Raw genomic sequence first — 26,085 nt, forward strand, 5'->3', positions numbered from 1 at the left:
GTATACATATTTACACATACATTAAGTTTATACATACTTTATATAGTTCAATTAGCAGTTTTACTGTGTATTAATGAAAACATTCTATGACTAATGTGTAAACTTGAATACACCAAATGAGAAATATCCACTTATTTAAAAAATACTTCCTTACAGACAAAACAGAGGACTTCTGAACTATATACCCTTGGTATTTAGTATTCAGCCTTTAGTAATCTGACAGTGAAAAATTATCTTTCAGAGCAATGTTTGTTTTTTTTCACTAGCATATGATGCAGTGGACTTCAGTGTTGTATACCTGGTTGTCTCTATGTCCTGGGTGAAGAGTCGGGAAATAATACCTTTGTACATATTTGTAAGAAGCAGTTAAGAGAACTTCCTCACAAAGCATTATCCTTCAAAGATATGTAACAATGCAAGGGAGAAAAAAGACACCTTAGAGGATCCCTTTTGTCCGTCGCAGCAAATCCAGAAATTGTTTTGGACGAAATGCTTTACCCGACAGATAAATGCAGTGGAAGGCAGAGTGGGAGACTGCTGGGGAAAGGGAATTGCTGAAAGAGCGGGTGGAAGGGATTGAGGCCGCTGCATCTTGATCCTTAAGTCTTCCGCTGTGGTGTTGACGCTTGTCAGGCGCAGGACATAAACTGCTCCAGCTAATACTTACTAACCAGTCGACATCGTAAAACCATGGCGTTGGTCCTACGTTGGGGGTAACTCCTCTGGTGCTACAGTAGAGTCAATATCAGAATCCAAGCTCACAGCCATTTCCTGGTACACTTGGGGTAGCTGTGTGCGCGTGCGTGCGTGAGTGCCCGCGCATTCACGCTGAACAGGTGAGCGCATCACCACACAGCGTGTCACCACACAGTGCAGTAGTAGAAACTCACAGGTACATGCAAAGCTTCACAGCTGGTGCCATCAGCAGGGAAGGGCGAGCCAGCCGGCTCAAAGGGGTTTGAATTTGGGGTGACTAGGACTTAGGAGCCCTGTGTGGTGCCACCTGTGGCAAGAGGACATTTTGTCCCTCAACTGACGTTTCTCTAGTCCCAGGCCCCTCTGTTCCTCTCCTCTGACACTATGTGACAGACACTATTCTGGTTTCATCAATTAGGTGGTGCAGAAAGAGGAGAAAACCGATGGTGATGGGTCTTTCAGGTGTTGCAGATGTACTGTGACAAGTACTTCCCACAACAAGGTGACACAGAGGTGGTTTTACCTTTTCCCCCACAGACAGACCCATGCAATGACATCGGGACACGCATCTGCGGGTGTCAAAATGTACGTGTCTGACTGGGTAGTAGAGAGCAAGCCTGAAATGCAAAGCTGGTTGTGCTTTGCTTATAATTCCGTATGATAGCTCAAAATATTGCCGTGTGTATGCAAAGCAGGTTATTGACGGGAAAAGCAAAAGTCCGTTCCTTTCTTCCCGCGTGCCTTCCGGCCCCGCCGGCTCCGCGCCTGCCAGCCGCTCTCCCGAGAGGGCTTTGCAGGCCCTCCTCCCGGAGCGGCGGCACGCCCCGCTGCTTCCCAGGCCCCTCAGCCCGGGGAACTGCGCCCGGCGCCCGGGGCTCCGGCGGCCCGGCCCCGGGGACACCCGGCAGCGGCCCGGCGGGGCGGGGCGGGGGCGGGGCGAACAGCGGGCAGCCAATGGCTGGCCGCCGGGCCGCTGTGACGGCACCGCGCCGCACCTGTTACATAAGGGGAGGGGCGGGTAGCCGCTATCGTTTCTGGTCCCGGCCCCGCTCGGCTGGTCCCGGCCCCGCTGGGCTGGGCTGGGCTGGGCTGGGTTCGGCTCAGGTCGGCCGGGCCCGGTTCGGTTCCGCTCCCCGGGCCGGCGATGAGGCCTCCGCCGGCGGGGAGGGAGGATGGGCGGCGGGCCGCGGGGGCCATGGCGGAGAGCAAGGCGGACTGGATGGGCTCGCTGCCGGCGGCGCTGCGCTCCTACCCGCTCTCCAACCTGGCCATCCCGGGTAGGGCCCCGGGGCGAGGAGGGGCGGTTTGGGTGCCGGGGCGGCCCCTGGGGATGCGGGTGGTCCCGTCCCGTCCCGTCCCCTCCTCTCCCCGTCCTGTCCTCGTCCCCGCTTCGCAAAGCGCTCTCAGGCGGTTGGGCTGGGCCTTGCTGGGGCGGGCCCTGCCGCCCTAGGCCTGGCCCTGAGGGGTTCGGCCGTGCTTGGAAGCCGGAGGTGGGGTGTTGGCTTGAGCTGTGGCAGACGTGGGGGAAGCCTCGTAGTCAGGCGTCAGAGCCTGGCCGGGTTGAGCGCCCGGCCGTGAATAAGGGCTGGCCTGGGCCCGGTCCCTCGCAGGAGGGGAAGGAGAGCCTAATCTTCTGTAAATAGAGCGGCGAGTCGCTAACCTGTTGACCTGCTTGTTTTCACTGGCTTTAAAAAAAGGTAGCTGTGATCTCTGGAGGGCCTCTTAAAGGTTTCTCACGTTGTTTAAGCAAGGCTAAAAGCAGATAGGGAGGAAAGTTTGTTTATGTTGACCTTGACAACGGGAGGCTTATCAGAGGGAAATGTCTTTCATAGCAGAACCTATGTATGGCTTGTCAGAGGGGAAAAAAAGTAGAGCATGGTTATGAAATATCCCACTGCATGATGTTATGCTAATGAGACTGAAATACTGTAAGTAGTTGGAAAATTTTCTCCCTTTCCAGTCAGCTTCGAGTAACTAAGTCCTAGCTCCTGTGCAGAGTTTCTAGGCCAATAAATTGGCAAGGATAAGTGTCATTGCTTCTGCTCTATGGATAGATAAAGTCCAAATGAGGAAGATGACAGATGACACTGAAGTTACTTGGGAGTGAGGCTGAATTTCCATCTGTAAGTGGCAAAAAAAAAAAAAAATCTAGTGTTGCTTGTAGATGTCAATAGGGAAGATTTTAGGGGCAGCTACTCTAGCAGCTCATTCTGATACTGGATGTTAGACCCTGGTTATTAGCCGTACAGGCTTCACTTTCACAGTAGTGCCTTAGCTTGTCAAAACCTTTTGGGTACATGTTATATAGAGAACATGTGGAGATACTTCCCTAGAAACAGAGTAACTTCTTTTTTTTTGTGCCAGCAGTGATAACCAAAGGACATTTGAAGCATGTAGAGGGCTACACACCTTCTTTGGAGTACCACAGCACTCGCTCCTCTATTGCCTGAAGTAGAACAGTTCAAATGCCTTCTTTTAATCAAAAGTAACACCCTTACCACCACCCCCCCCCGAGAGTAGCAAAATCACTTTATGTAACCCTGTTCATTTGAACAAGGAAGGGGAACAGCAAGGCAGTTCAATATTCATATAAAATACAAACAGCTGCAGATTTTGAAACTTCTGGCAAAGAAAACATTCTCTGTTTTAGTGAACCGTAGTCAGCAGTTTTTGTTGCTGTAGCAATTTAAGGGTTGTGAAACTCTGCAGAACATTATAATGTAGATTGTTAGGTGTTTTGCCACTGTCCATCGCTTGCATGATGTTTGTAGCAGAGGAACCAAGGAAATGAGTTTTTTCAGTAATGCCACGGTGCTTTTAATATGAGTATTTTTTTGAAAATTGTTGCAGTGTATGTTTATTTGTCTTCAGAATTGGTGTATTTTCCCACCCTTTCCTGCATGTACCTCGGACAACCTGCGAGCAGGGAAAAGACATTTTGGGAATTTAATTTTTTTTATTTTAGTCCAATTATTGTTTTGCTGAAGTGGATTGTTGGTGTGGTGCTTGACAAAGCAAACTTTTTGGGAGCGAAGGTGGTGTTACTAGCAGTGTGCAAAGAATGGATTGTACAAAACAGGCTGTAGTTGAGGCATTTGTTTATATGTGCTGAATAGCAGCGAAGGCCAATGATATCTTCAAACAAGACTTGAAAGGTAGGCTGCAGCTCAGTTGAGAAGTATTTTTGTCCATGCTTAATACCTGTTTGTGCATGTGACAGGTGTGGCCTGCTTTTGTCCATCTCCACGTGCATTGGGTTTTGCTGCTAGAATGATTGACTCAACTGTTATTTGGGTTGTCTGTTTTCCCCTCTTTCCCTCCCAGCCACTCTTTGTGGGTAGGAGCAGAGATGTAACTCTAGTGAAAGTGCTGGAGCAGTTGAAACCTAAAACTTTAACTTTAAATAAAGTCAACATTCAAAAACCTGAAACTGTTGTTTGTTGGTTGGTTTTGATTTTCTGACCTAAGTTGCTCTTTGGAGAAATACAGCATGTGAAGAATAAGATTCTACTTTTTTTAAAAAAAAAAAAAGGAAAAGGGACAAAATGTTGGTCTGATAGTATACACAGAAGAGAAACTGCTTAGATGTAATTCATCATATGGTATTGTAAGTGGGAAATTCTTAACCCTCTTCTATGAAGGTAAGGATGCCTGAATAGAGTTCTACTTTTTTATCTGTTGCAAACAGTTGTGCTTGTAGTGCTGCTTCTTTTGCTGGCATTAAAAAAGGCAACTGTGATCTTGGGGGGGTCCTTTTTAACATACACTCATCTATGATTCCCTGAGGTATTAAATGTGTGAAACATTCTACCTGAGGACAGAGAGATTTAGAACTGAAGGGTAACAAAGAATGTTTGACAGGTGTTTCATGAGGTATCCAGTTTGGTGTTCACATGCTGATATAACTCTGCACTCAAAACAGAGAGGATTTGAAAAATTTGGGGTCATCCTCTAAGGCTTAGGTGCAATCAGTTCCAGAGTTCAGGCTTTTCTGTTTTTTTTTCTATTGGAAAAATTCTAGACTAAATTCTAAACCAGCGTAATCTCGTCCAAGGAAAGGAGATGAGCTTTCATGTGTGATGTCATGAGAGAAGGAACCTTTTGCAATGAGAAATAGCAAAATATCAAGTAACTATAATGTCATCAGCTCACATGCATACAACATAGTTAACAAAATTAACCACCTTCAACAAGTGGTGACCTTGTGTGAAACACTAGAGGGTTCTCTCTTAATTATCCTCCAGACTAATCCTCTTTGAATGTGGGCTTAAAAATGAACTCTTAAACATTTTGATGGTGAGCATGACCTTTGGCAGGGTAATATATATTATAGTATGTGTTTAATCTCCAGCTGTTTTACTTTAAACAATTTTATGAAGTTGTGTACAACTGTGACACTTGCTACTTTCTTTGGCCATCTCTTAATCTGCATCTGTTGGGTTTTTTCCTCCCCCTGAGGAATGGAACATGAGAAAAAGATGCAATGCTGTCACTGGTCTGCTTTCAAAGTAAATTTGCTATATAATGAATTTGCTGGAGGAGCCTAACCTTTTTGTCACTTGTATACTGATAATTCATGGCACTGTGGCACATCCAATTTGTAATATTTTTTTGACTACTTTCTAAGTAATGTTTGCAGTCTTGCAATTACTAGTTGCTGGAGTCTGAGAGGTCTCTGCTTCTGAAGGTATAGCACCACTTTCGAGTTTCACTGAGCTTTTACATGAATACTGGTATTAGGACAGCTGATTCAATTAGATCTACTTTCTGAGATTATGATAAGCTTGTGCCAGTTGTCTTGAGACAGCAAAGCAATCTAGCAGATGTTAACTGCTTCCTATCAGTGCTTGCTTATAGAGTGTTTTATTAGTCCAGCCTTCAAGGTGTTGGATGAATGTGATGAGCAGAAGAGTAGGCAGTTCTATTTTCCATTGGGTCTTGGTAATAAGGCATTTACTTAATCCTGCCTGGGTTATTCCATTTTTGAATAATTAAGAGCCGTAACATAACTGGTAGGCATACTTGCTATTTTTGATCAAACCATATTCCTGAATTGGTCACCCATTTTGGTTGGGATAGTCAGTTGCGAGGTTTTTCAGCAGTGCTGATTTTCTTATCTTCTAGAATAAATTTATGAATATTTAAATAAGGATCTACTGGTATAGGGGAGGGTAAGCAAGCTCCTTCTTGCAGCAGCACCTAGAATAGTTATGGGTGCCATTTTATAACACAGGTAAGCTAGTCAAATGCCTCGTCTGTCCCTGGCCTTCCATCCTCCATTCCTTCCAACTCCCATCACTTGAAAACCCAGGACTCCCATTTACCTCTTGTTTGCTTGTTTGGTCCTACAAGTGTAAATGAGTGCGTTCAGCAAGCTAACATGATGGAACGCTCTCTGTTGATGGTAATGGTTTCGGGAGGATTTTCCTGGAGGAGTGGTCCTGTTCCTGTGAGAAAAGCTTCCCAAAGCAACTCTTTGTGTTCAGACAAACCCCAGGATGGGTGCGGGAGCATGGTGGTTAACCTGGTATGTCAGCGTTGCAGATGTAAGCAAGAAAGACGAGGTAGGATGGCCGTATTTAGGAAACACAGGGGACTATATTTTCTTTCACATAGCTTTAGTGAACCTGCCATTGAGGAAAGAATTAAGCTTAGTTAGGAACAAATTAATTTCAATCTGAACTAAGCTGATTTTGAATTGAGTCTTTAGAAAAGAGCTGAAAAACAGAAAATTCGGAAAAAGCAAAATGTTTTAGTTTGGCATTTCGAAATGTGATATTAAAAACAGTCATTTAACACCAGTGTTCATGTCCTAGATTGTAAGTGTTCTTTTTAATCTTGAAGTATAAATTTCTGTGTTGTAGGTCAAATATTGTACGTTTGAATCTGATTTGAAACACAAGATGTTTTTGTTAGCTACGCAGGGTGTCCTGCTGGCATGGAGCGTGCAGGCAGGGCAGCCTGCATCTCTGGGGAGGGGTAGGGCAGCTCTTCAGTCATGGCTTCTGGTGATGCACAGAGCCCTTTCTGTCATCTTCTTATGTAATAGGTTGTCTCTGAAGGTTTGTGACAGGATGGCCAGGATCTCATTTCTAAGCAACACAGAGCAGTTGTGACATGGTGCTACTCCTGCCTGCGTTGGGCTGGACAATTGGTGGAGAGCTGGCCATAGGATGCTGGGTTATAGATGGCTAAAGCTGATGGAAGAGCTCAGTTTTACAGTTCCAGAAGCAATTCTTCTTAACAAAGAAAATAATCTTGGTTCAAATATGGCTAAAATAAGGCTACATTGGAGAGCTGAAATAGTTGTTGAAATATCTTTGTTTTTCACTGATCTCTGAGAAGAGATCGGCCCCTGGCCTTCAAAAATAGTAAATGTTGGTCTTCTGCTTCAAACTACAGCACTTGTCAAGGCGTTTGATTCCTCCCTACAACGCATACACTTTTTAAATTCACTTTCTAACTATTAATTGAATAACTTCCCACAGTTTTTACATGGTAGTGTCAGTATGACTGTAGCTGAAACTTGGTGCTATAACATGCCACTGCTTTTGCCCTCTGCCAAGAAGAGCACCCCAAAAGCCTGAGGCAGAGACCTAATGGTTTTGATCTAAATGATCAAAGCCCTACAAAATGAACAGCCCTGGAAAACAAAGCTCTACAAATACAGCTAGCAGGCATCCTTAATGAGGAGCAGCCCTACCAGCTGAGCCTGTAGTTAAGCCTAAAGGGGGGATACAGGGCATGGAGGGGTGTGTTTCCTGTGATGACAAGCTGCTGTGGGTGGCTGCTGGGTGCTTGCTGTGCTCATGTGTTAGGCATGCGGGGGAATGCCTGGAGCTGGTGGGGCCCTGGGGATCTTCTGTTCATCTCCCCACCCACTGGCTCTGGCCAGCTCTGCTGTCCCAACAGTGCAACTCTTCACCAAAAGCCCTGTGAGCAGCTTGCCTTTTAGTTGGCCAGCAGAACTCAAATGGTTCTTAACAGAAGCAGCAGTCCTGTCCAGTTATGAACTGGCCACTAGGAGGTTATTAGATTTGATTTTCTTCTCTCTGCCTGCATGACCCTGAGGCAAGCTGCTGAACTTCATAATGCTGCAGTTTTCTTGTTTCTTTGTTCATGGGCCAGTGTGTGCTATGGGCATGGCTCCTGAGGGGACAAGCAGTGGTGAGCTTGAAACTGCATCCTCCTTCCAAACAGTACTCCTTTGGAGTCCTAATTAAAAGGATCATTGAATCAGCTAAACTAGCCATCTGTTGGGTTAAAACTCAAAGGGAAGAAATATGTGAGGTTAATGTTCTGATTCACCAAGCTTTATTTTCCATCACAATTTAATTGGCATCTACCAATCAGTGAGGGAATAACCATTAGAAGAAAATATCTGCATAGGTATGGTGATGTTGATATGATTTGGTGGACTTGACAGTATTAGGTTTATAGTTGGATTTGATGATCTTAAAGGTCTTTTCCAACCTAAATGATTCTGTGATTCTTAAATGCAGAATTTGTGGAATGAACTCTTCCTGAAAGGACAAGTAACTTGATTACCTTGTTCATCTACTTCATTGTAGCAGCCAATCTCAACTCTTGTTAGGGAGGGGCTATTAAACAATCTGCACCACTACACTGATGAGAACATCTAATGGAAGTTGTCCCAAATAACGAAGTATTCCCTTTATACATCCCTATGTGAGGAACTGGTATGGAAGATAGTGAAATAACTGTACTGGGTCTAGGCAGGAGTTCCACTGAAAAGCCAGCCTCAGATCTTAGGGTTTCTCCTTTTTAAAGCACTACTGTTATTTGTTTAGCCAAAACTGACTTGTTCTGGAAATGCTGCAGAGTTTTCTTACCACATTATATGAAGATCTTAATTTTTTTTTTAATCAGGAAAACTTTCTTCCTTTTTTATTAAAATCTGTGTACCCTAGAGAATGATTTCACTGCCTGGTAAACGAGTGCAGAACATGCCAAAGTTTTACTTCAGAGAAAACAAGTCATAATGTTGATACTAATATTTGTTGCTGTCCTTCTCTATTGTGTGAAAGTTCCAGTTTGCCTGCTCTTCCAGAAAAGATGTAAGAAGAGGGAAAAGTACTGTATAATGAAACCAAGGAAAATTTTCCCGAGGGCTCATTCTCTTCTGAGAAGGCTCTTGGTCCACACATTTCTGAGTGGCCACAAAAGAGGAATATAGGACTCTAAACTGATTTTTTTTTCTTTTCAGAGCAGGTGGATCCATTAAGGCTTTGAAATGGTAGAGAAATAAATACTGCCACTTTGTGCTTTCCCATGCAGACAGCTGAGGTGGCTGATGAACGGGAGGTTGTTGCTTCATCACAAAATACCTTAATGCCAATAACTCTGAGCAGTGCCAAATGGATTTCACCTGGCTGGAAAGAAAAGCAAACTACCATATGATATTGTGACCAAGACAGTTTTAACAGTCCTTTTCTCCATTTGTAGGCATCTTATTTCCCCTCTGTCTGTCTTTCTGCCCTGAAAGGGGCAGTGGGGGAAAATCAGGGTAAATCTTTGATAGGGAGAAGTTTTTCTAAGAGGATTTGGTATGTACTAGGCTTTGTCCTCCCTAATGAGACTGCTCTAAGAATAACTAGAGGATTCTTTTAGGATTCTGTTAAAATATAGATTTTCATTTCAATAGGTTTATATAATTATCAAAGGATGTTTGTTATTCCTGCCTCCTTTTTCTGGGCAAGTCAACATGAACCATTAGATTTGCTTTTCATTAGTGAAGAGCTTGTAAGATTTTAATCTTTTGATTAGGAAATCTGGATTGTTAATGACCTGAATCCTGAGGCCTTCTGGGCTTTGTGAGGCGCTTTTATTTATCCCATTTTTCCCTCAGTTCTGGCAAACACAGGACACCTGGTTTAGAAGAACATTTGTGGGACGTACTTACCTTGCTAGCCCTTGCATCCTGTGTTTTTGGAACTTGATTACTGTGCTTCTAGGTGTCTTTGCTATGTAATGCTCGCTATGCTATGTCATGTGTGGTGTTTTGTAATGTATGGGGAATGTACTTTGTGTAGTGAGCAAAGCTTGCTCTAACAAGTTTGGCATTGCTACAGCTAGGGTGACTCTTTGTCCATAGATGACCCTTTAATGCTTTTAGTGGGTTGGTACAGTGTGTTGACTTTGCTTCTTAGAAATGTTTAACATGACAGAAAGGTTTTCTTGTATTTTCATCATCCTGTTAATATTCCATTAATGTGAAGATCAAAACAAATTTGTCTGATTTCGTTACTGACTGACTTACTGACAATTCATGCTCCTGCCTTTCTGCTTTACTGCTTTCAGTCTTGTTTCTTGGTTAGACAGATTTTTGCAGAAAGTGTCTTGGAGCTCTTGTCTTGTTTTCATGTAATTGGCAGTGCACAAGTATGTTCTATATTGGAAGATCTCTGTACTTTGCCATGTATTCATATTTCTAACAACCCTTAAAGGTAAATTTTCAAGCTCGTGAAAGGACACTGGCGTTGGTGAGGTGATGCCGATTCCTTTCCCTGTGCTGCAACTGTGTATGGAGAAAGTAGTGATGCAGAAACAAGAGATAATACAAAGCGATATAGCCAGTAATTGTTGAAATTCAAGGCTTAATAACTTTATGTTGATTAGTGTCATTTGTTTGAGCTACACCATGGGTTAATTTGACTATCTGTGACTAAGTAGCATGACAAATAGACACACTGGAAAGTTAGACTTTGCTGCAGATGTGATGATAAAAGGCTGCTTTCTAACAATTAGCACAAAGGCTTCAACAAAAAAGTCACCCTGAACAGTGAAATACAGTCTATTTAACATACAAATTGAATTGAGAAGTGATCTATTTAATATACAATTAATTTGAGAAATTAGTGTAAGGAGAATAAAAAGGGATTTAAAGGTATGAATAAAAATTAATCCACAGTTGCACTTGCTGGGATAAAATTAAGAGGCCTATTCATCATTTTAACAATATGATGTCGGGAAGATACGACTTTAATGCTGTTCTAACCATATCACAACCTTTGATAGTTAAATATTGGGGCATCTGATGGCATGTGACTCTTTTCCTTGACGCTTCCAATCTTTGTCAGATGAAAGAAATGAAACCAAAATAGAGTAGCCATTGTCTCTTACACTATAAGAACTGCCAGCTGATTACCAGTCCCCCAGTTTTATTTTTCTTTGAATGTGCAGACTTTCGTGCCTAAATTTAATGCTTGCTGCTTCATGCTATGCATCTTTGGCCTATTGGAAGCAATTGGGAAGTCGTCATCTCTTTGTTTTATTTCCTGTGCCTAGGTTGGTTTCAGGAAGGGCTGGGCACCAGATTGATGCCGTGTTACTGGAGCAGCTCAGTAAGGTTTGCAATCTGAATGCTAATCATCTGTTCTAGTGTAGTGACTCAAGAAATGTGCTGCATGTGCAAGAACATGCCCTTGAGGGAATTTGGACTGGGATTCTGGCCTCTGTTCACCTAAAGGACAATGAAGACTTAGGTTTTCTGACTTTTCTGTGCCTTTTGATTTCTCAGTCTGTAAAATGGAAGTTATAAATACCTGGGTTTGTTAGTTGCTTTGTTCACAGTCAACAAGCTTAAGGAATGGATTTATTGAATCAATACAGGGTGTTATGTATTTTTAAGATGTCAGGTGTCATCTGAAATGTTTTGCTGACAAGACTTCCTGAGATGGGTTTTTTTGAACTTTCCTGAGCAAGTAGTCAGTATAATTTGGAGAGATGCACACCATTTGGGTAGGGGGGCAACACAGACCATAGAGGATTTCTTATACATGGAAAGGACTCTTCTCTGTGTGCCACATGAGTTTTGTGATCCTTCCTCAGTTCTGCCAGCCCTGGGACTGTTGCTATACAATGAAGGTTACAGCATCTGAGTGAGTGTCGTAAGACATCCTTATGTTAGGTCTTCATTGGCAGTGTGATTGTCTGTGTTAGTGGCTAATAAGACTAGGCTGGTCTGCCTCATGTAGACTGTGTGGTATAGGCTTTTGTCTTTGAAACTGTACAGGTTTGATTTAGATTATACTTTTTCAAAAGAAATCATGCTGCATCAGCAACCAGCCTGGCTCATGCCATGGCTACAGAATGGCTAGGCCTTTGATGGAGTTTAGGGGTAGAGTGAAGGAGAACAGGGATTACTGACGACGTGATGTGATCAGCTTAGTGTGTAGCTTAACATCACAGCTAAGCTATATTAAAAGCCAGTGGCTGAGCTGGTAACATAACACAATGATCTTAAATTAAAGAAGGGCCTGGTGGATGATGTGGATCCTCACCTAGCTCTTACCTCTCAGCCCAACAAGTATCCAGTGCTGTTGCTTTTCTTTCTCTCTGGAGTAAAAATGTTCTGGGTCCAGGTTTGGCCTGGGTATTTCTCCCAGTTGGTGTCTGGCCTTCTATGAATTATCACTGAAAATATAATTCTGCTGTGTTTTTCCAGCCTCAGTATTGATGATGCTCCCCTGTCCTCCTTAGGAAGTGGTCTTCTACCAACTATGAAAAGAAGAGCTTGTTTTTCAGATGCTCCAGCTCATGTTCTACTTAGTTATATCTAGGTATACATGTTGACTTCATTGTAAATGACAAATCTGATTTCCTAGGCTTTTAAGCAGAGCCCGAGGGAGGGCAGAGTTTTAAGGATCTTCCGTAACTATAGAAGCATGTCACACATAGTTCAGTTTCTTAAACAGCTGCCTTGTTAATGAGCGTAGTTCTTAAAGTATGCATTGAAGAAGTTGCAATGTGCTTGTGGCTTGTTTTCTTTCTTGTTGCTTTCTAGAGCTAAAAACAGAATTTTGTTTGTGATAGTGCAAGGAGAAATTTGGTCTTTCTATCCTGAAATGTGCCTTTTATGCAGCAATCTGCAAAAGGAAAGGCTTTTGTAGCTGTAAAGCATGTAATCGGACTTTGGAAAACAAGCTGTTTCTTAAATCGGATCTGCTTAGACAGCTCTGAATTGACAATATATTTGTTGCCAATAAAGCTGTCATTCCTTTGTAAGTCAGATTTATCAGTGACACTGAGGAGTATAATGGTGTAAGTGACTTCTGTAGACAGCTCTCTAGAGGCTGCACACAGTCTTAGTTAAAATGAAAAGAAATTGTTTCTTATGAGCTTATTCTAGCATGTTCAACAATTTAGTACAGTGACCTAAATAAAGAAATTAAAATGGATGGAACTGAGAACTTTAAAAAGAAAAAGCGAAAGCCACCAACATCCACACAAAGAACAAAAACCCCCATGACTACTCTGTGCAAAGTGACTCAGAAGCAGAAGACAAGTGCAATTGAAGTCTCCTTTCCAAATATTGTAGAAGCTTGAAAGGTTCATTCTGCTGTATGGGGTAGTGTATGAAACTCAAACATCTGTAAGTTGCAGCTTGCAGTATGAGCCAGGCCTTATATGCTTCTTCTGAAATGTATTCACTAGATGTTTGATCCTGTATTTTGTTTGGGGTTACACATTTGGAGGTTGGGGGAAAAAAAATCCAGGTGTCACTCAAACTGACAGCTACTCTTTGATGTAGTTTACTCTAACAGGTACTAAATAACTTCTTAAGGTGACATCTTTTAAAAACAGCTTTTTTGTTACTTGTCACTTGATTCTAGAAGACTGAATGGAAAGCCACAGAAGAGGCATGTTTTTACAAAGACTGAAAAATTCATGACTAGTTGATCAGAATTAGTCTTTAGTGTTCACTTGTAAAGCCTGAAAACTCATCTTCACGGTGTCTTTTCAGTACTTGTTGAAATTCACACAGAAAGGGCATTTAAGGTTGTGAGCTGATGTTTGGTTTGCGCACAGTCTGTACCTCCATCTGGATTAAAATGTCCTGACAAGATAATCCAGTTGAGATCATAATCTTGTTATAGCTCTGACCTTGCATCACAGGAAATGCATCAGTCTTCAAATGAGCACTGGTATGCAAATAAAAAGTTTGGGTAAAGGGGGTTGTGGATGCCTCAAATGTTGTCTTAAAATTGGAAATGATAAATTAGGATTTTTTAACAGGATTGCAGACTGAGGTAGAGGAGGAAATAGAAAAGTATAGTCCCAGAAGCAGAGACAGGAAACCTGGGGTGTGCAGGAAGGGAAAATGGAGATGCTGGCAGCGTTATCCCTGAGACAGCTGAAAATGGGGCTTCTTGTGGTGACTGGGGGTGAAGATTTTTTCCCTGTACTTCCAAAAAGTGGATGTGCAGGGAGCAGGTGGGGTTTGGCTCAATAGGGAGCCTGTCATCTGCTGTCCTGAAGAAGAAGAAAGGGAAGCAGGCCTGTTAGAGCTCCTGTAGTGTTTTTCCTGACAGGGCCTTCACAGGGAAGTCATGCCTGGAGCAGCTGCAGCTTCTTGGCCGGAATGCTGGTGCCTGGTGTCAATGGTTCGAAATCCCTGGTAAATCTCAGTCTGTGGTAGAACAGCTTCTGTCCATCTTCGCTTTATGCTGCTCTGCTACAGTGTAAACTGAGGTACACTGCCCTATTACTCTTTGTTCTGTTACTGACTTGGCTAAGCTCGGGGTATTCTATTGATTCTGAAGCTGTTATTTTGGAGGAGTTATGTTATTTCTGGTTTGTTTCCATTTACTGCTGAATTTTCAGTTGGAGGGTTTTTCCTAGTAAGCATGAATTTTATACTGGAGACCCAGTTTCTCTGCCAAGGTATGGGTTCTGTTACAGGAGCTTTGTCACACACATTATTTTCGTAGGGACTGGTGAGTTTGATTGTTGGTTGTCTTTTTTGGTGAATTTTATATTCACCATACCTGTGGTCACTCAAAGGCACTGCCAGGTAAGACATGTTCATGAACTTGTTTAATGTGAGCTCAGTAACTAACCACACAGTAATTGGTGGTGTACTCAGTTGTTTCACCTTTAAGTTCACCCAGTCGTTGCCCACTGTTCAAACTACAGATACTAATCATTTATTTACTATCTTGAGGCTAAAGTGAGATATGCTGCTAAGGCACATGTGTGTACAGATCCTTCTGTCCATCACATGAATAAAGGTGTCTCTTCCAAGAACTTTGGTGTATTAGGTCACGGTTAGATTTACCAGGTAGAATGAAAATAAAGCCTCAGGTTCTTTCAGTGAAGCTGGAGTCTCATCTCAAATTGGTGATGTACCGGGCTCTGGAAAGCTTTGCAGGTAGAGTGATAGTTTGTAAGTGATTCGCAGTTAGAAGGAAGCTTCCCTTTACCACTGATGTCTGTCTTATAGTCATGATTTTCAGAGTGCATTGAAATTGAGAGTTCACACAAGAAAACAGTTCAGACTGAGAACCTTAAGCAAAGCTCTTGTACAGTTAGGGAAAATTAAGGTGTAAAGGACAGTCTGAAAGACTTACACTTGAGCGTAACTCTGCTGTGAACTTGCCATGCACGTAGGACTTCTTTCAGTTTACAGGGCACCTGGGTATGTGCATTTTGGGGAGTCCATTTTCTAAGATTAAATATTGGCTTTTTTCTAGGGTCACATGATTCCTTCAGCTACTGGGTTGATGAGAAATCTCCTGTGGGACCAGACCAAGCCACAGCCATCAAACGTTTGGCCAGAATTTCTTTGGTTAAAAAGATCATGAAGAAATGGTCAGTGACTCAAAATCTGACTTTCAAAGAGCAGTTGGAAGGTGGGATCCGCTACTTTGATCTTCGTGTATCTTCCAAACCTGGGGAAATAGGACAAGAGATTTACTTCATACACGGCTTGTTTGGCATCAAAGTATGGGATGGGCTGATGGAGATTAACACCTTTCTTGAGCAGCATCCCAAGGAAGTAATCTTCTTGGATTTCAATCACTTCTACGCCATGGATGACAGCCATCACTACTTCTTGATCAACAGGATCCACTCAGCATTTGAATCCAAACTTTGTTCTGTTGAATGTGTAGAATATGTGACATTACAATATATGTGGGAGAGGAAACACCAGGTAGGGAAAGGATGTGTAATGTTTTTCAAATCCAAAAGGTTAAGATGTAAATAGAGAAGCTGGATGTGGTTCCCACTCAGTGGTATTGGACCAATGATGCTGCTGAGGGTCGATTTAAAGCCTGCTAGGGCCTCCTTTATGTAGTGTGCATGTTTCCCTCTGTTTATGTGCAGCTGTGTAGCCTTTCCATCCATGGTGTGGCTGGGCTGTGTCCTGCTCCCAAGCGTGTTTGTTAAATGATAGTATCCTTGGGGGCCTTGTGCTGGTGGGGATTTGATGAACTGTCATCTTTTTGGCCAGTGTGAAGCATATAAGCTTTAACATGACTAAGGTATAGTGCAGAATTTCTTAGCTCCTTTGCAGCCATCCAGATCTATAGTGGCAAGATTAAATGCCTCTTCCCTATGGTAACAGCTCCTGTGCATACACACAAACTGAGAAAAGGGTTTCAGCAATGGCACATAATTCTTAAACCATAAAATACGTGAGGTTTTGAGGAATTCCTCTGAACGGATGCTGTCAGTGCTAGGTTCCAAAATGAATCATTTGAGTTTGGGTGTAAGGAAGCGTTGCATCTTTGCGCTGTCCTCTTACAGAGAACCACCTTACAAAGCATAAAATAGCTGACTTCTGATTTAGAGAAGACTTTGCTAACAGCAAGACTGACTTTAGCATCTCACAAGTGGAATGCTGTTATGCCAGTCAGCCCAGTACACTTTTGTGCTTAATAGGAGTTATGGAGAAGATGGCAACACTGCTAAAACCCTTAACTTCAAGTACAGATGTAATAGTCTGACAGTGATTTGAAATGCTTTTAAGTTGAAGTCTTTGAATGACATTTCAGTATACTCCCGGCAACTTTTTCAGTTTAAACTGTTGACCCTTAAAGCCTGAAGCAATCTTGTCCTTATAGCTAACCAAAATGATCTTTATCTCCTTTGTTGGTAACAGTCCAACAAATTTACTGACACTCACGACTCAGGAGCAGCTTCTTTTTGTTTGGTCCTCTTTTTACTGCTGTGCTAGCTGGAACAGTACTGTATAAGCATAAACCAATGCAACATCCTGTTTAAATATAAATAACATAGTTCTGATATTTGTTTGTTTTTTCTCCTTCTTCGTTCTGTTAGGTTCTCATATTCTACCACTACCCTTTGTATCGGGAGTACCCCTTCCTGTGGCCAGGGAATAAAATGCCAGCACCATGGGCTAATACAACCAATGTGCACAAACTGTTACAGTTCCTGGAGACCACTCTTGAAGAACGAAGTCGTTATGGGACTTTTCATGTTTCTCAGGCAATTCTCACTCCTCGAGTGAAAACTATTGCACGGCATCTAATTCGTGGTCTGAAGAACACACTTGTTCATAGGTAAGGACTTCTCTTACATCTTAGTTCTTTACTTTCTATGTTTCACATTAGAAGAGGCACTGAGTAAGCAAGAAACTATGAAATCTTTGCTTAGAAGTAAGACTTGAAGCAAAACTGCATGTTTTCATCATTACTATTGCTCACGAGACACATTTGCAGTCTTCAAAAAATAGTTACACAGATATTCTGTTACTTTATTATTTTCAATAATTCTCTAAGTGTGCTCTCTGGTAATTGGAGCTCTTTCTGAATATGATGTGACCTCATAAAGCATGGGCTGGACCTGTTGTTTCAAACCAGTAATTCATTCCAAATTGGCTGAACTTGAATTTAGGTGGAAAAAAAACTTGTGCCACAGAGGGAGACTGCCTGTTTGTGGGCTCAGTTTTGCATGTCTGTACAATCTGTCTGATTTGAGTAGTGGCCAAATGTGTATGACGTGGGGCAGTATTTTATCTTGGGGTTTTTCAGCAAAAATTAGATTAATAATTTGACTTTTTTTATACCACTGACTTGTACAATTAATTTGCCCATGAGTAAGATCATTAGAAGATGGTTTTGCTTTGAGTAGTGCAGAGTGCCAGCGATTTTTAATAACATTAACAGCATGACCAGGATAGGTTCCATGTGACTTTATTTTATGGCATTATCACCTTGTTGGCTAAAAATTGCTGGAACGGTAACAGTCCAGGTGGGATCTGGTCTCCTGGCTCACTGTTTAATATTGCCTGTTTTGATGTCACTAACAGTTTATCTTGCCGTAATGATATTAAGTCCTATATTAACACTTGTATAGGTGGTCCATTGGTCTAATTTGATCAGCAACTAAGCTTAATATTAAGCAGTGAGATAAACATGCACCTTCAACAGCCAGTTCATGCTCCCTTTGGGACAATCATTGGTCACTTTAGAAGTATTATTATTTTGAAGTCAAAGTCAAATAACTTAGCTTCTTAAAAAGCCTTTCTAAAAATGGCAAGTGTTATACTTTTGCAGTAACAAAAGTTGTTGATAGAAGTAAGGAAATTCCAGGTGAGGTATAAACCATGGAGTTCTGTCTCCTTCCTGTTTACAGACATTAATCTAGCAGAAGATAATTAAATCCAAGTGACGTTTGTCACAATATATTCAGGTCTCCGCTCTGGGTCGCACTTTGTCCACATCTGTGCAGTCAGTGGTAGACACTAGATGGTGCTTTAAGACTGTGTGCTGTCACAAGTTACACAAATTTAAATGTATATGCTCAGTGGGGATATTTAACAGAAAGCATGGATATAACTTATGTCTGCGTACTGTATATTAAATATACTGTTGCCTTGTGATTTAAAGGAAAGATTGTACTGAATTTCTATTTTTAAACTAGTAAAGGATCATCTAGTTTCATGGAATGGGCGAGCAGTTTTGTTTCCTGGCACAGATCCGTGCTGCAAGCCACTGGCAGGCTGGAAGCCTGCCCTTGCTCCATCCCTTTCCCTCAGCCCCATCCTTGCCACTTGTTTGAAAGTAAACTGTGAAAATTTAAAATAGATGCTGCTGTTTGCTAAAGCATGATTGCTCATATACATTTATACATGCTAGCGGATTTGCATGTGTAAATCTGCCTTTGCAGTTCTGTGTAGATGTCTGCCTTCTCATATGGAAATTTTGCCCTCAAGAATATTTAAGTGTTCTTGAGCTCTTGCTAAAGGAGAAATGTGCAACATTCACACTTAACTGGCTGAAGTCTGTGTCCCTTGACAAGGACAGTAATTATGCCTTCACTCAAGTTCTCAAGATTTTTTTTTTGTTTTCTGGAACAAGAGCTGTGGGATGTTTTTAGGGGGTTTTTGTTTTTCTTCCTCATCACATTTGCTAATTCACTTGCCTACCATCTTCTCATGTAATTTTGTATGTATATTATGGCACTAGTTTGAATAATGTATTTAGTCATTTGTCTCTAACTGTACTGAAAACCCTGGTGTTTGCATGTTAAAGTGCAAAACACCTTGTGCAGACTCCTGCTTTGCACTTTGTCCAAGAAATAACTTGAAATTTCTCCCTACTGTAGAACTTCTAGCTCCATTTAACTCAATTCCTGACACAGCTTACCCTTCTCTGGTTACAGTGATGTGTGGCGGGATGCTCAACTCTTATAGAGCTGAGGCCTCGAACCTGGGTTTGGTTTCCCTGATCCTGTTGCTCTGGGTGGGTCTGGAGGCTGAAAGGAGTTTGGTAGAAATGCAATGTGCTGCCCCCAACAACTTTTCCTGCCCACCCTAAGGCAGAGGTGGGCAGGGGGATGTCTTGGGCCAGGTAAAGCCTTGCTTTGTGCTACGCTGAAGTCTACTGTGAAATTAAGCTTTCAGTTCAACAGGTACTTGGGTAAGAACAAACCAGGAGGAAAGTGTGGTGCAGCATTAAATCCTGAAGGTACAGTCTGCTTGGTGAATGTAGAGTTCACAAATGTTATTTTGTATGCATGGTAGTTTGGACTCGTGACTGACCAGTATTCCTATTTGATAGCTCATGACAGCATGCTATATTAAGCACTCTTCTGATCAGCCAGTTGCTTTTTTGGGTGGAAGTCAGAACCTGATCACAAATGTGAGATAATATAACTTGTAAATGGCATGTTGTATTTGAAATAGAGTATGTATAGAGAAGATTCTCTTCTAAAATGTTTAATTTTCTTTATTTCAATTTCTTTAGGAACCTGCCCATGATTCTGAACTGGGTAAAAGCACAGAAGCCAGGTGTAATGGGTGTTAACATAATTACATCAGACTTTGTGGAGCTGGTTGACTTTGCTGCTACAGTTATTGCATTAAACGACCTCCTTTTAGAAGAAGATGAATCTGCGATTAAGTCCTGACTGCTGTGTCCCACTTGTGCTCTTCAGTGGACATCTTTGAACTGTGCTATAATGTTTTATTTATTAAGTGAAACATGTTGTAATCTCTGTTTATTTAAAAAAAAAATTCTAGAGGAAACATGGTTAAACATCAGAGGCGGGTCCCTTCCCCCAGTGATGTGTGGAACAGAAAGTGCTGTCTGAGTGCTGCTGTGTGTCTGGCTACATGTTTGACTAAGTTACGCACACATCTGCTGCAGTCCGGCCGTGGTGTCTGCCTGCCAACAAGAGGCTGGCCTCCAGAGCAGATGTACCCGATTATGGTGCACGTCTCCCTGGTGACTGGACTCACCGTCCCCTGGTGTACCCATGCTGCGTATTTCTCAACACCAGGGCTCAAACCAAGGATTGCTGCTGATCCCTTAGCAGCAGGCTGGCTTAGTGACCTTAGTGACCAGGCTGGCTGAGATGGTATTGTTCTTGGGCCAGCTCAGTCATAGCTGGGCTCAGCTGGAGGCTGCTGCTGTATTCATTATGCTGTTTCAGATACTACCTCTGACTTACTTGAAGAAACAATGTTGCTGCTGTTCAGGGGGAAGCTGTTACACTGTGTGGAATATCCAAACTGTCCTTCGGGCCCAAGAGCTTGGGAAGCTCTGCCTCTTCAGACTCCAAACTCTACTCCTGGACCTTTTTGTTTTACTTTAATACATTTATTGCAACCACGTTTGTGTGCTGCTTTTGGCATTAATTTGGAGAATATTTCAGTCTTCAAATTATGATGATTATTAACTCACAAGTCTGAATTCGTGTTGAGACATTTGAGAAGCCACAGTGCAACATTCCTCTTCTGGTCGCTGGTCACTTTTTCCATCCATCGAGCTTTCTTTGGGGAAAGTCTCTCTCTCGGGCAGCCTTTCTCTGGAAGGAGGTGGGCTGTGTGGGAGTTTGCTTGGTATTCAGAGAACTGGAGCTGACAGGGACTGCTCAAAACCCAAGTGTTGAATCTCTGACTTGCAATGTGACAGTGAATTCTGAAACCAGGCCCAAAAGTTGTGCTTGTAGTCAGGGAGCCACAGCTATGGAGGAGATATTTCCCCAGCCTGTGCCTGCTCGTGACAAAGTAAGCAATAGTCGCACAGGCAGGTGTCAGTGCTGCTTCTTTCTCTAGTCATAATCATTTCTGTGTTGATTCACAAGATAACGTGACCATATGTGCTTGAGCCAATGTGATCACATGCTAGTACTTACAAGCACTTAACTGGCTAGCTGATAGCAGTCCTACAGTCTGATTTATCTTTGTTTTTTTTTAAAAAAGACAAAAGTGACTGATTAGCAGATACTTCTCTGCTCAATAGTCTTCCTGAAGCAACTGTTGGTGCACTAATTATTCAGTGATGATGAATTTGTATTAATCTCTAGACTATTTATAATAGAATGGATCATCTTTATAGATATTTTATCCAAAAGAAAAGTGAATCTTCAGTTTTATTTATTTTGTTATCATATTCTGTATCTGCCATCATAGTCTGACAGCCCAGAAAAATCCAAAACCTCTTTGCTTGCTTGTCACAAACTCTGAACTCAGGACAAGTTTAGATAAAGGTTTGCAAACCTTCCATGTGAACCTTGGCCAGGTTCTGAGCAGACTGTAATCTGATTTATCTGTTTGTTGTATGGTTTTCATTAGAGTTCCTTGAATTTCATTTAACTGAATCCTTTTTGCTAAGGGAATTGGGGGTGGGGAGGGTGTCTGTCTAAAGCTGTCTTTCTCCTTTCCTCTTGTGTTTCAGTGATGGAAGTAATGAAAATCAGTTTTTGGGAACTAAAGCTCTATTTTCTAGTTCAAAACTGCATTTGAAAACCCCAGCAGAAGGTTTTTCTTATTTTTGGTATTTTTTTCCTTGTTGATAAAACAGGTTCCAACAGTTTCAAACAGCACTATTTTGTTAAGTTATTTAAAATACCTGGATTTTCCTTGGTTGAATTTTGTGTTTACCTACTTTTCTCATAGCCCAGCTGACACTTGATGATAGCGTTAAATGTATGGGTTCGGCTTCAGTGGTCTTTTAGCTGCAAATTGCCTTAGAGCTCAGAACTCAGAAGAACTTGGTTTGAATGCTGATGAGGCAGAAATTATGTTTGCAATGTTTCCTGCAGAACTGGAGGACAAAGGGAGAAGGTGAAGTGAGTATGATGTTTGCATTTGACTCTTAATATATTTTGTACTGTATATATCTACCTCAAGAGATTATCAGGCTTAAGCAGTACTTACATTGTGCATGCACAGTAATGACTGTTATCCTTCTGTTGTATTTATTTGAATAGGGATGTGATGGTTGTAACTCAGGGCTTTGACTAGATATTTTTAACTACAAACTCAGAAGTTTTTCTAACATATTTGCTGTTAGCTCTTTCCTCTCAAAATAGTATGAAGGCATGCTAGGTGTTAAGGGTGTTAGCAGAGGGAGAAGAAATAGAAAATAACTTTAAGATTAATGATGAAGTTGGGGGGGGGAGGGGGGGGGCAGACCACTTCTTTCAGTTTTGGCCTGTCTGAAGAGACTTGTATATCACTTCAGAACAGCGCTTGATGTTATGTCTCTGTGAGGAACCTGGCAGTCGCAGTAGTGAGTTGGGCAATTGGCAGATACCCTGTGCAGGCAATTGTATCTCCTGTGGATCCTCTGGGCAATGTTAATGCTGATGTTTAGAATTGGTTTTAGGGTAGTCCTAAACTGTCCTAAGCAATATGAACTACCTCTCTCTTGTTACACATTATTATACAGGTAGCTTTGTTACAAGCTATAGGCTTATCTGTCTGACACAGCACTACAGCCTATCCAGCATTCCCTCACGCTTTGCAAAACAGAGCTCATCTGGACTTGGACTTTGGGCTGGGGACTCTATTTTCCGGCATTATAAAAGTAAAAAGGTGAGCCGGGCAGGAAGGGAGGATCAAGGAAGTAGGGCAGTAGTTTGCATCCCGTGCCCGCATCAAAGGCGTGGCGGTGTTTTGCCAAGTTTCAGGCAGCAGGATAGAGCAGGTCTGGCAGGTGAGTTACAGTGGCTGCAGATTGTACTGAGAAGCTCGGCTGAGACTCTGGCCTCTGAACAGGCTGCAGCCGGGTAGAGCATGGAGCAACTAACAGCCTGCAAGGTCACGTACATATGATCTTGAAAATGAAGGTTGGCATGAATGCAGGAGAAGGCTGGGAGTTCCTTGCTGTTGATGTAGACCTGCATCTGTTGAATACAGTGATCATCTTGCTTTTATCTTCCACAAGCAATAGGGTTCACTTTTAAACAGTTTAGGTGGGAAACTCCCCTAGAAGAATTGTTCCGAGGACTCAACCATTCTGTAGGTGCTGGGAAAGGAAAAGCCAGGAAACCAGTAGCTGCTTGAGGCAAAACACTTACTTGAATTGCATATTGTCAAATAATTAGTTGTATGGTTCATTATTACAGATTCAGGTTACTTACATGTTGTGTTATGACTGTCATTTCTCTTCCTAATGGGCAATCACTGAATGCCCAGCATGTTGGTGGTATGCCTGTTCTCCTGGCACTGATTGCTGCCATGTGTGATTCAAGGGCACACCTCTGTGGCACAGGAGACCTCTGCATGTATCCCTGATGGGGAGCAGCAGGGAGAAGGTTGTTAGGAAGCATATATGAGTGTTTAGCATCTTACTGTGTGCTTGTAGGTGAAAACAAATGAGTTTTTAGTAGATTTTGCAGACTATCAATTGCTCAGCTCCTTATTTGGGAACTACTGTCTTAAATATATTCAACAACTGTGGAGCTGAGAGTTGTAATGTTGAATTTTTGAGAACAAAAGGCAGATATCTGCTGTCCAACTTTATCTCAAGAACTGAAGGGATTCCAACTTGCAGGTGCTTTGCTGTGATGGAGAGGATCCCACTGGAGGCAGTTTCAGGCAAGTTTCAGGGGTGCTGTGGTCAGTGAGAGGTGTCAGACTGGGAGTCTCAGAGCACAAATGCTGCTTGCAAAAAGGCCACCGTTCTGCTAAACAGACTGGAGAAGAAAAGAATAAAGTGAAAATAGTATTTTTGCTCCTGACACACACTGGTCTTTGCTGTGTTGGTACCGAGTCAATATGTTGCAGTTCAGAAAGCACCTGCGCTGTAAAGCTGAAGAAGCACTTTTGAGCAGGAGTTTTGGCTCAGAGAAGTAGGGCACCTGCCGAGATGTTTATCTATTGCTCTCATCTGGCTAAGCCTTTGGAAATATTTTCTTTGCGTACCTGTCTCAGGTGTCAGAGTTCATTGTTGTATCATCTAGCAGATGAAGGTTTAGGACTTCTGTAGATAAACAGAGGCCATGGCTGTTATGATTTTAAAATGGGGTTACCCACAGAAGTCTGACAGACCATGTGTGACATGAGGTTTACTTGAATATAAAATATTTAATACAGAGTCTATATGCAGTTTTAAAAAGACTTGCATCTAGACTTGAGCATATTGTTACCCATCCCTGATAAGCAAATTCTTCAGTCAGAGGACCACTGTTCAGTACAAAACTTCAGGCAAATTTTCAGTGATTTATTAAGCACAGAGAAATTGTCTAATGTGAAGAACAGAACTGATGCAAAACTTCATTAGAAATTCAGATCAGGCCAAGATGTAGTTGTTTTAGCAGTCGAAGATGTTTTTTGTTTTTCTGTGTCTGACAAATTCCTATTCCACCTTTGGTTTTTGGCTCGACAGCTAGGTAGAAAAGCCAGAGCATACAGTGAAAAGCAAATAAATTTTATGCTCAGGACATGTATGTTGGGCTAACTGTGGTAAGAGTGTAGTGACTTCCTTACATTGACACCTTCCAGTGGTAGTCCTATTAGCTGTTTGGTTTAGGTTGTTAAATTAGTCTCTATGTATTAAAAAAAATCAGTCCCACTGACTCAATATATCTATCATGTTGAAGAAATATGTGTACTTCTGTAAGTGTTGTTGTTTTTTCTACAAGTCTTACCAAGTAAACAAGCTGTACCTTTTAATTGTAGGGACTGGAATAGGAATGTCAGCTTTAGAACTGTTTGAATCTAATTTATATTCCTGAATATTTATGTATTGTGTGTTGTTAATTGAAACTGTACTTCTTTTAGCCTTTGTTAGACCTGTGGTAACTTGGGTATCTCACTTAAATTGAACAGCAATGTATTCTCTGAAAAAAGCATAGATCAGTACATCCTGTATAAAATTAATTCTGATGGTTCTTTGAATTTGCTGAATGTCAAATGTATTTTTCAGTTGGATTTTCTTATTTGTGCTATTTATACCATGGAAGGGGGCAGAGTGAATACAGGTGAAGAGGAGTTACCTATTCTCTATTTACATTTTGTGCAGTTTCTCTCCTTTCTCTGGCACTTTGTGCTTTGTCCATGTGTCCAGTTCAGTTTTGTGAAACCAGGATGCCTCATTGGAATTGCAGATAAACTGAGGTTGACATCTGTTTGTTTCTGCTTTACTCTGCATCTAAATCATTGGGGTTTTTAATCCTGAAAATAAAAGCACAACTTGAGCTAACCATCTTCTCTGCATGCTTTGTACTGCTGATAGTTCTGATACATGATGATTACGTTGTGAGTCCATTAACATCAGTCGAGCTCAGTTACTTTTCTGATGCAGAGTGGTGTCATTGAAGGCTGTTTGTTGAGGTGCCACATCTTGCTGCATTTGTGTCCCCTGGGTAGTCAGACCTCGACAACATGCTTATTTTTAAGATACGCTGAGAACCTCTCTGCGGAAAGAGTAGTGTGATGTGACTGGAAAACTGTAGGCTTGGACTCGCATGCATGCACAGTTGCCTCTCTGCTTGAACACTGGGATAAAAGCCTGCTAATGGACGGATCCAGCTGAATGATCTTTGTGCAGCCTGTATGGCTGTAATGCAGGTGATGAAGCACTGGGGTAACACTTCATCAAGAAACAAAATAGTGATAACTCCCAGAGTCTGGGCTAACGTTGGATGCTTGTAACCCAGTGAGATCAGTGAAACCCTTCTTTTGGGTTACTTTCACCTTGCCTGTCTTGAATTTGGGAGTACCAGGGGCAGGGAGAATGGATAACCCCAATTCCCTTGTGTTTTCAGACACTGGTAACTGATGGGTGCTGTGTTTGTAGATTTATTTTTGTAAATCCTAAAGGTAGAGCTGGGAGTTCAGAGCCTAATCACTGCTGTCCCTACCTGTAGTCTCAAACCTTGAGGTAA

At 42.0% G+C, this 26,085-nt stretch overlaps 1 protein-coding gene across 1 annotated transcript; it reads left to right on the forward strand.

Annotated features, from left to right (window-relative positions):
* Window positions 1–1,706: 1,706 nt before the first annotated feature.
* On the forward strand, window positions 1,707–25,401 carry PLCXD2 (phosphatidylinositol specific phospholipase C X domain containing 2). Its single transcript, XM_064468368.1, has 4 exons — window positions 1,707–1,973; window positions 15,192–15,652; window positions 16,783–17,024; window positions 19,713–25,401. Exons 1-4 carry the CDS (start codon window positions 1,841–1,843, stop codon window positions 19,873–19,875), a joined length of 999 nt encoding a protein of 332 aa, XP_064324438.1. The 5' UTR covers window positions 1,707–1,840; the 3' UTR covers window positions 19,876–25,401.
* Window positions 25,402–26,085: the final 684 nt, after the last annotated feature.

The sequence above is a fragment of the Phalacrocorax carbo genome, chromosome 1, assembly GCF_963921805.1.
Source record: "Phalacrocorax carbo chromosome 1, bPhaCar2.1, whole genome shotgun sequence".
Classification (NCBI taxonomy): Eukaryota; Metazoa; Chordata; class Aves; order Suliformes; family Phalacrocoracidae; genus Phalacrocorax; species Phalacrocorax carbo.

Excerpts from the sequence above, each read along its gene's own strand:
- PLCXD2 (XM_064468368.1), top strand. The coding sequence starts at position 1,841 with ATGAGGCCTCCGCCGGCGGGGAGGGAGGATGGGCGGCGGGCCGCGGGG. Across the intron at positions 1,974-15,191 it reads CTCCAACCTGGCCATCCCGG|GGTCACATGATTCCTTCAGC; the intron begins GTAGGGCCCCGG and ends GCTTTTTTCTAG. Across the intron at positions 17,025-19,712 it reads AAGAACACACTTGTTCATAG|GAACCTGCCCATGATTCTGA; the intron begins GTAAGGACTTCT and ends CAATTTCTTTAG.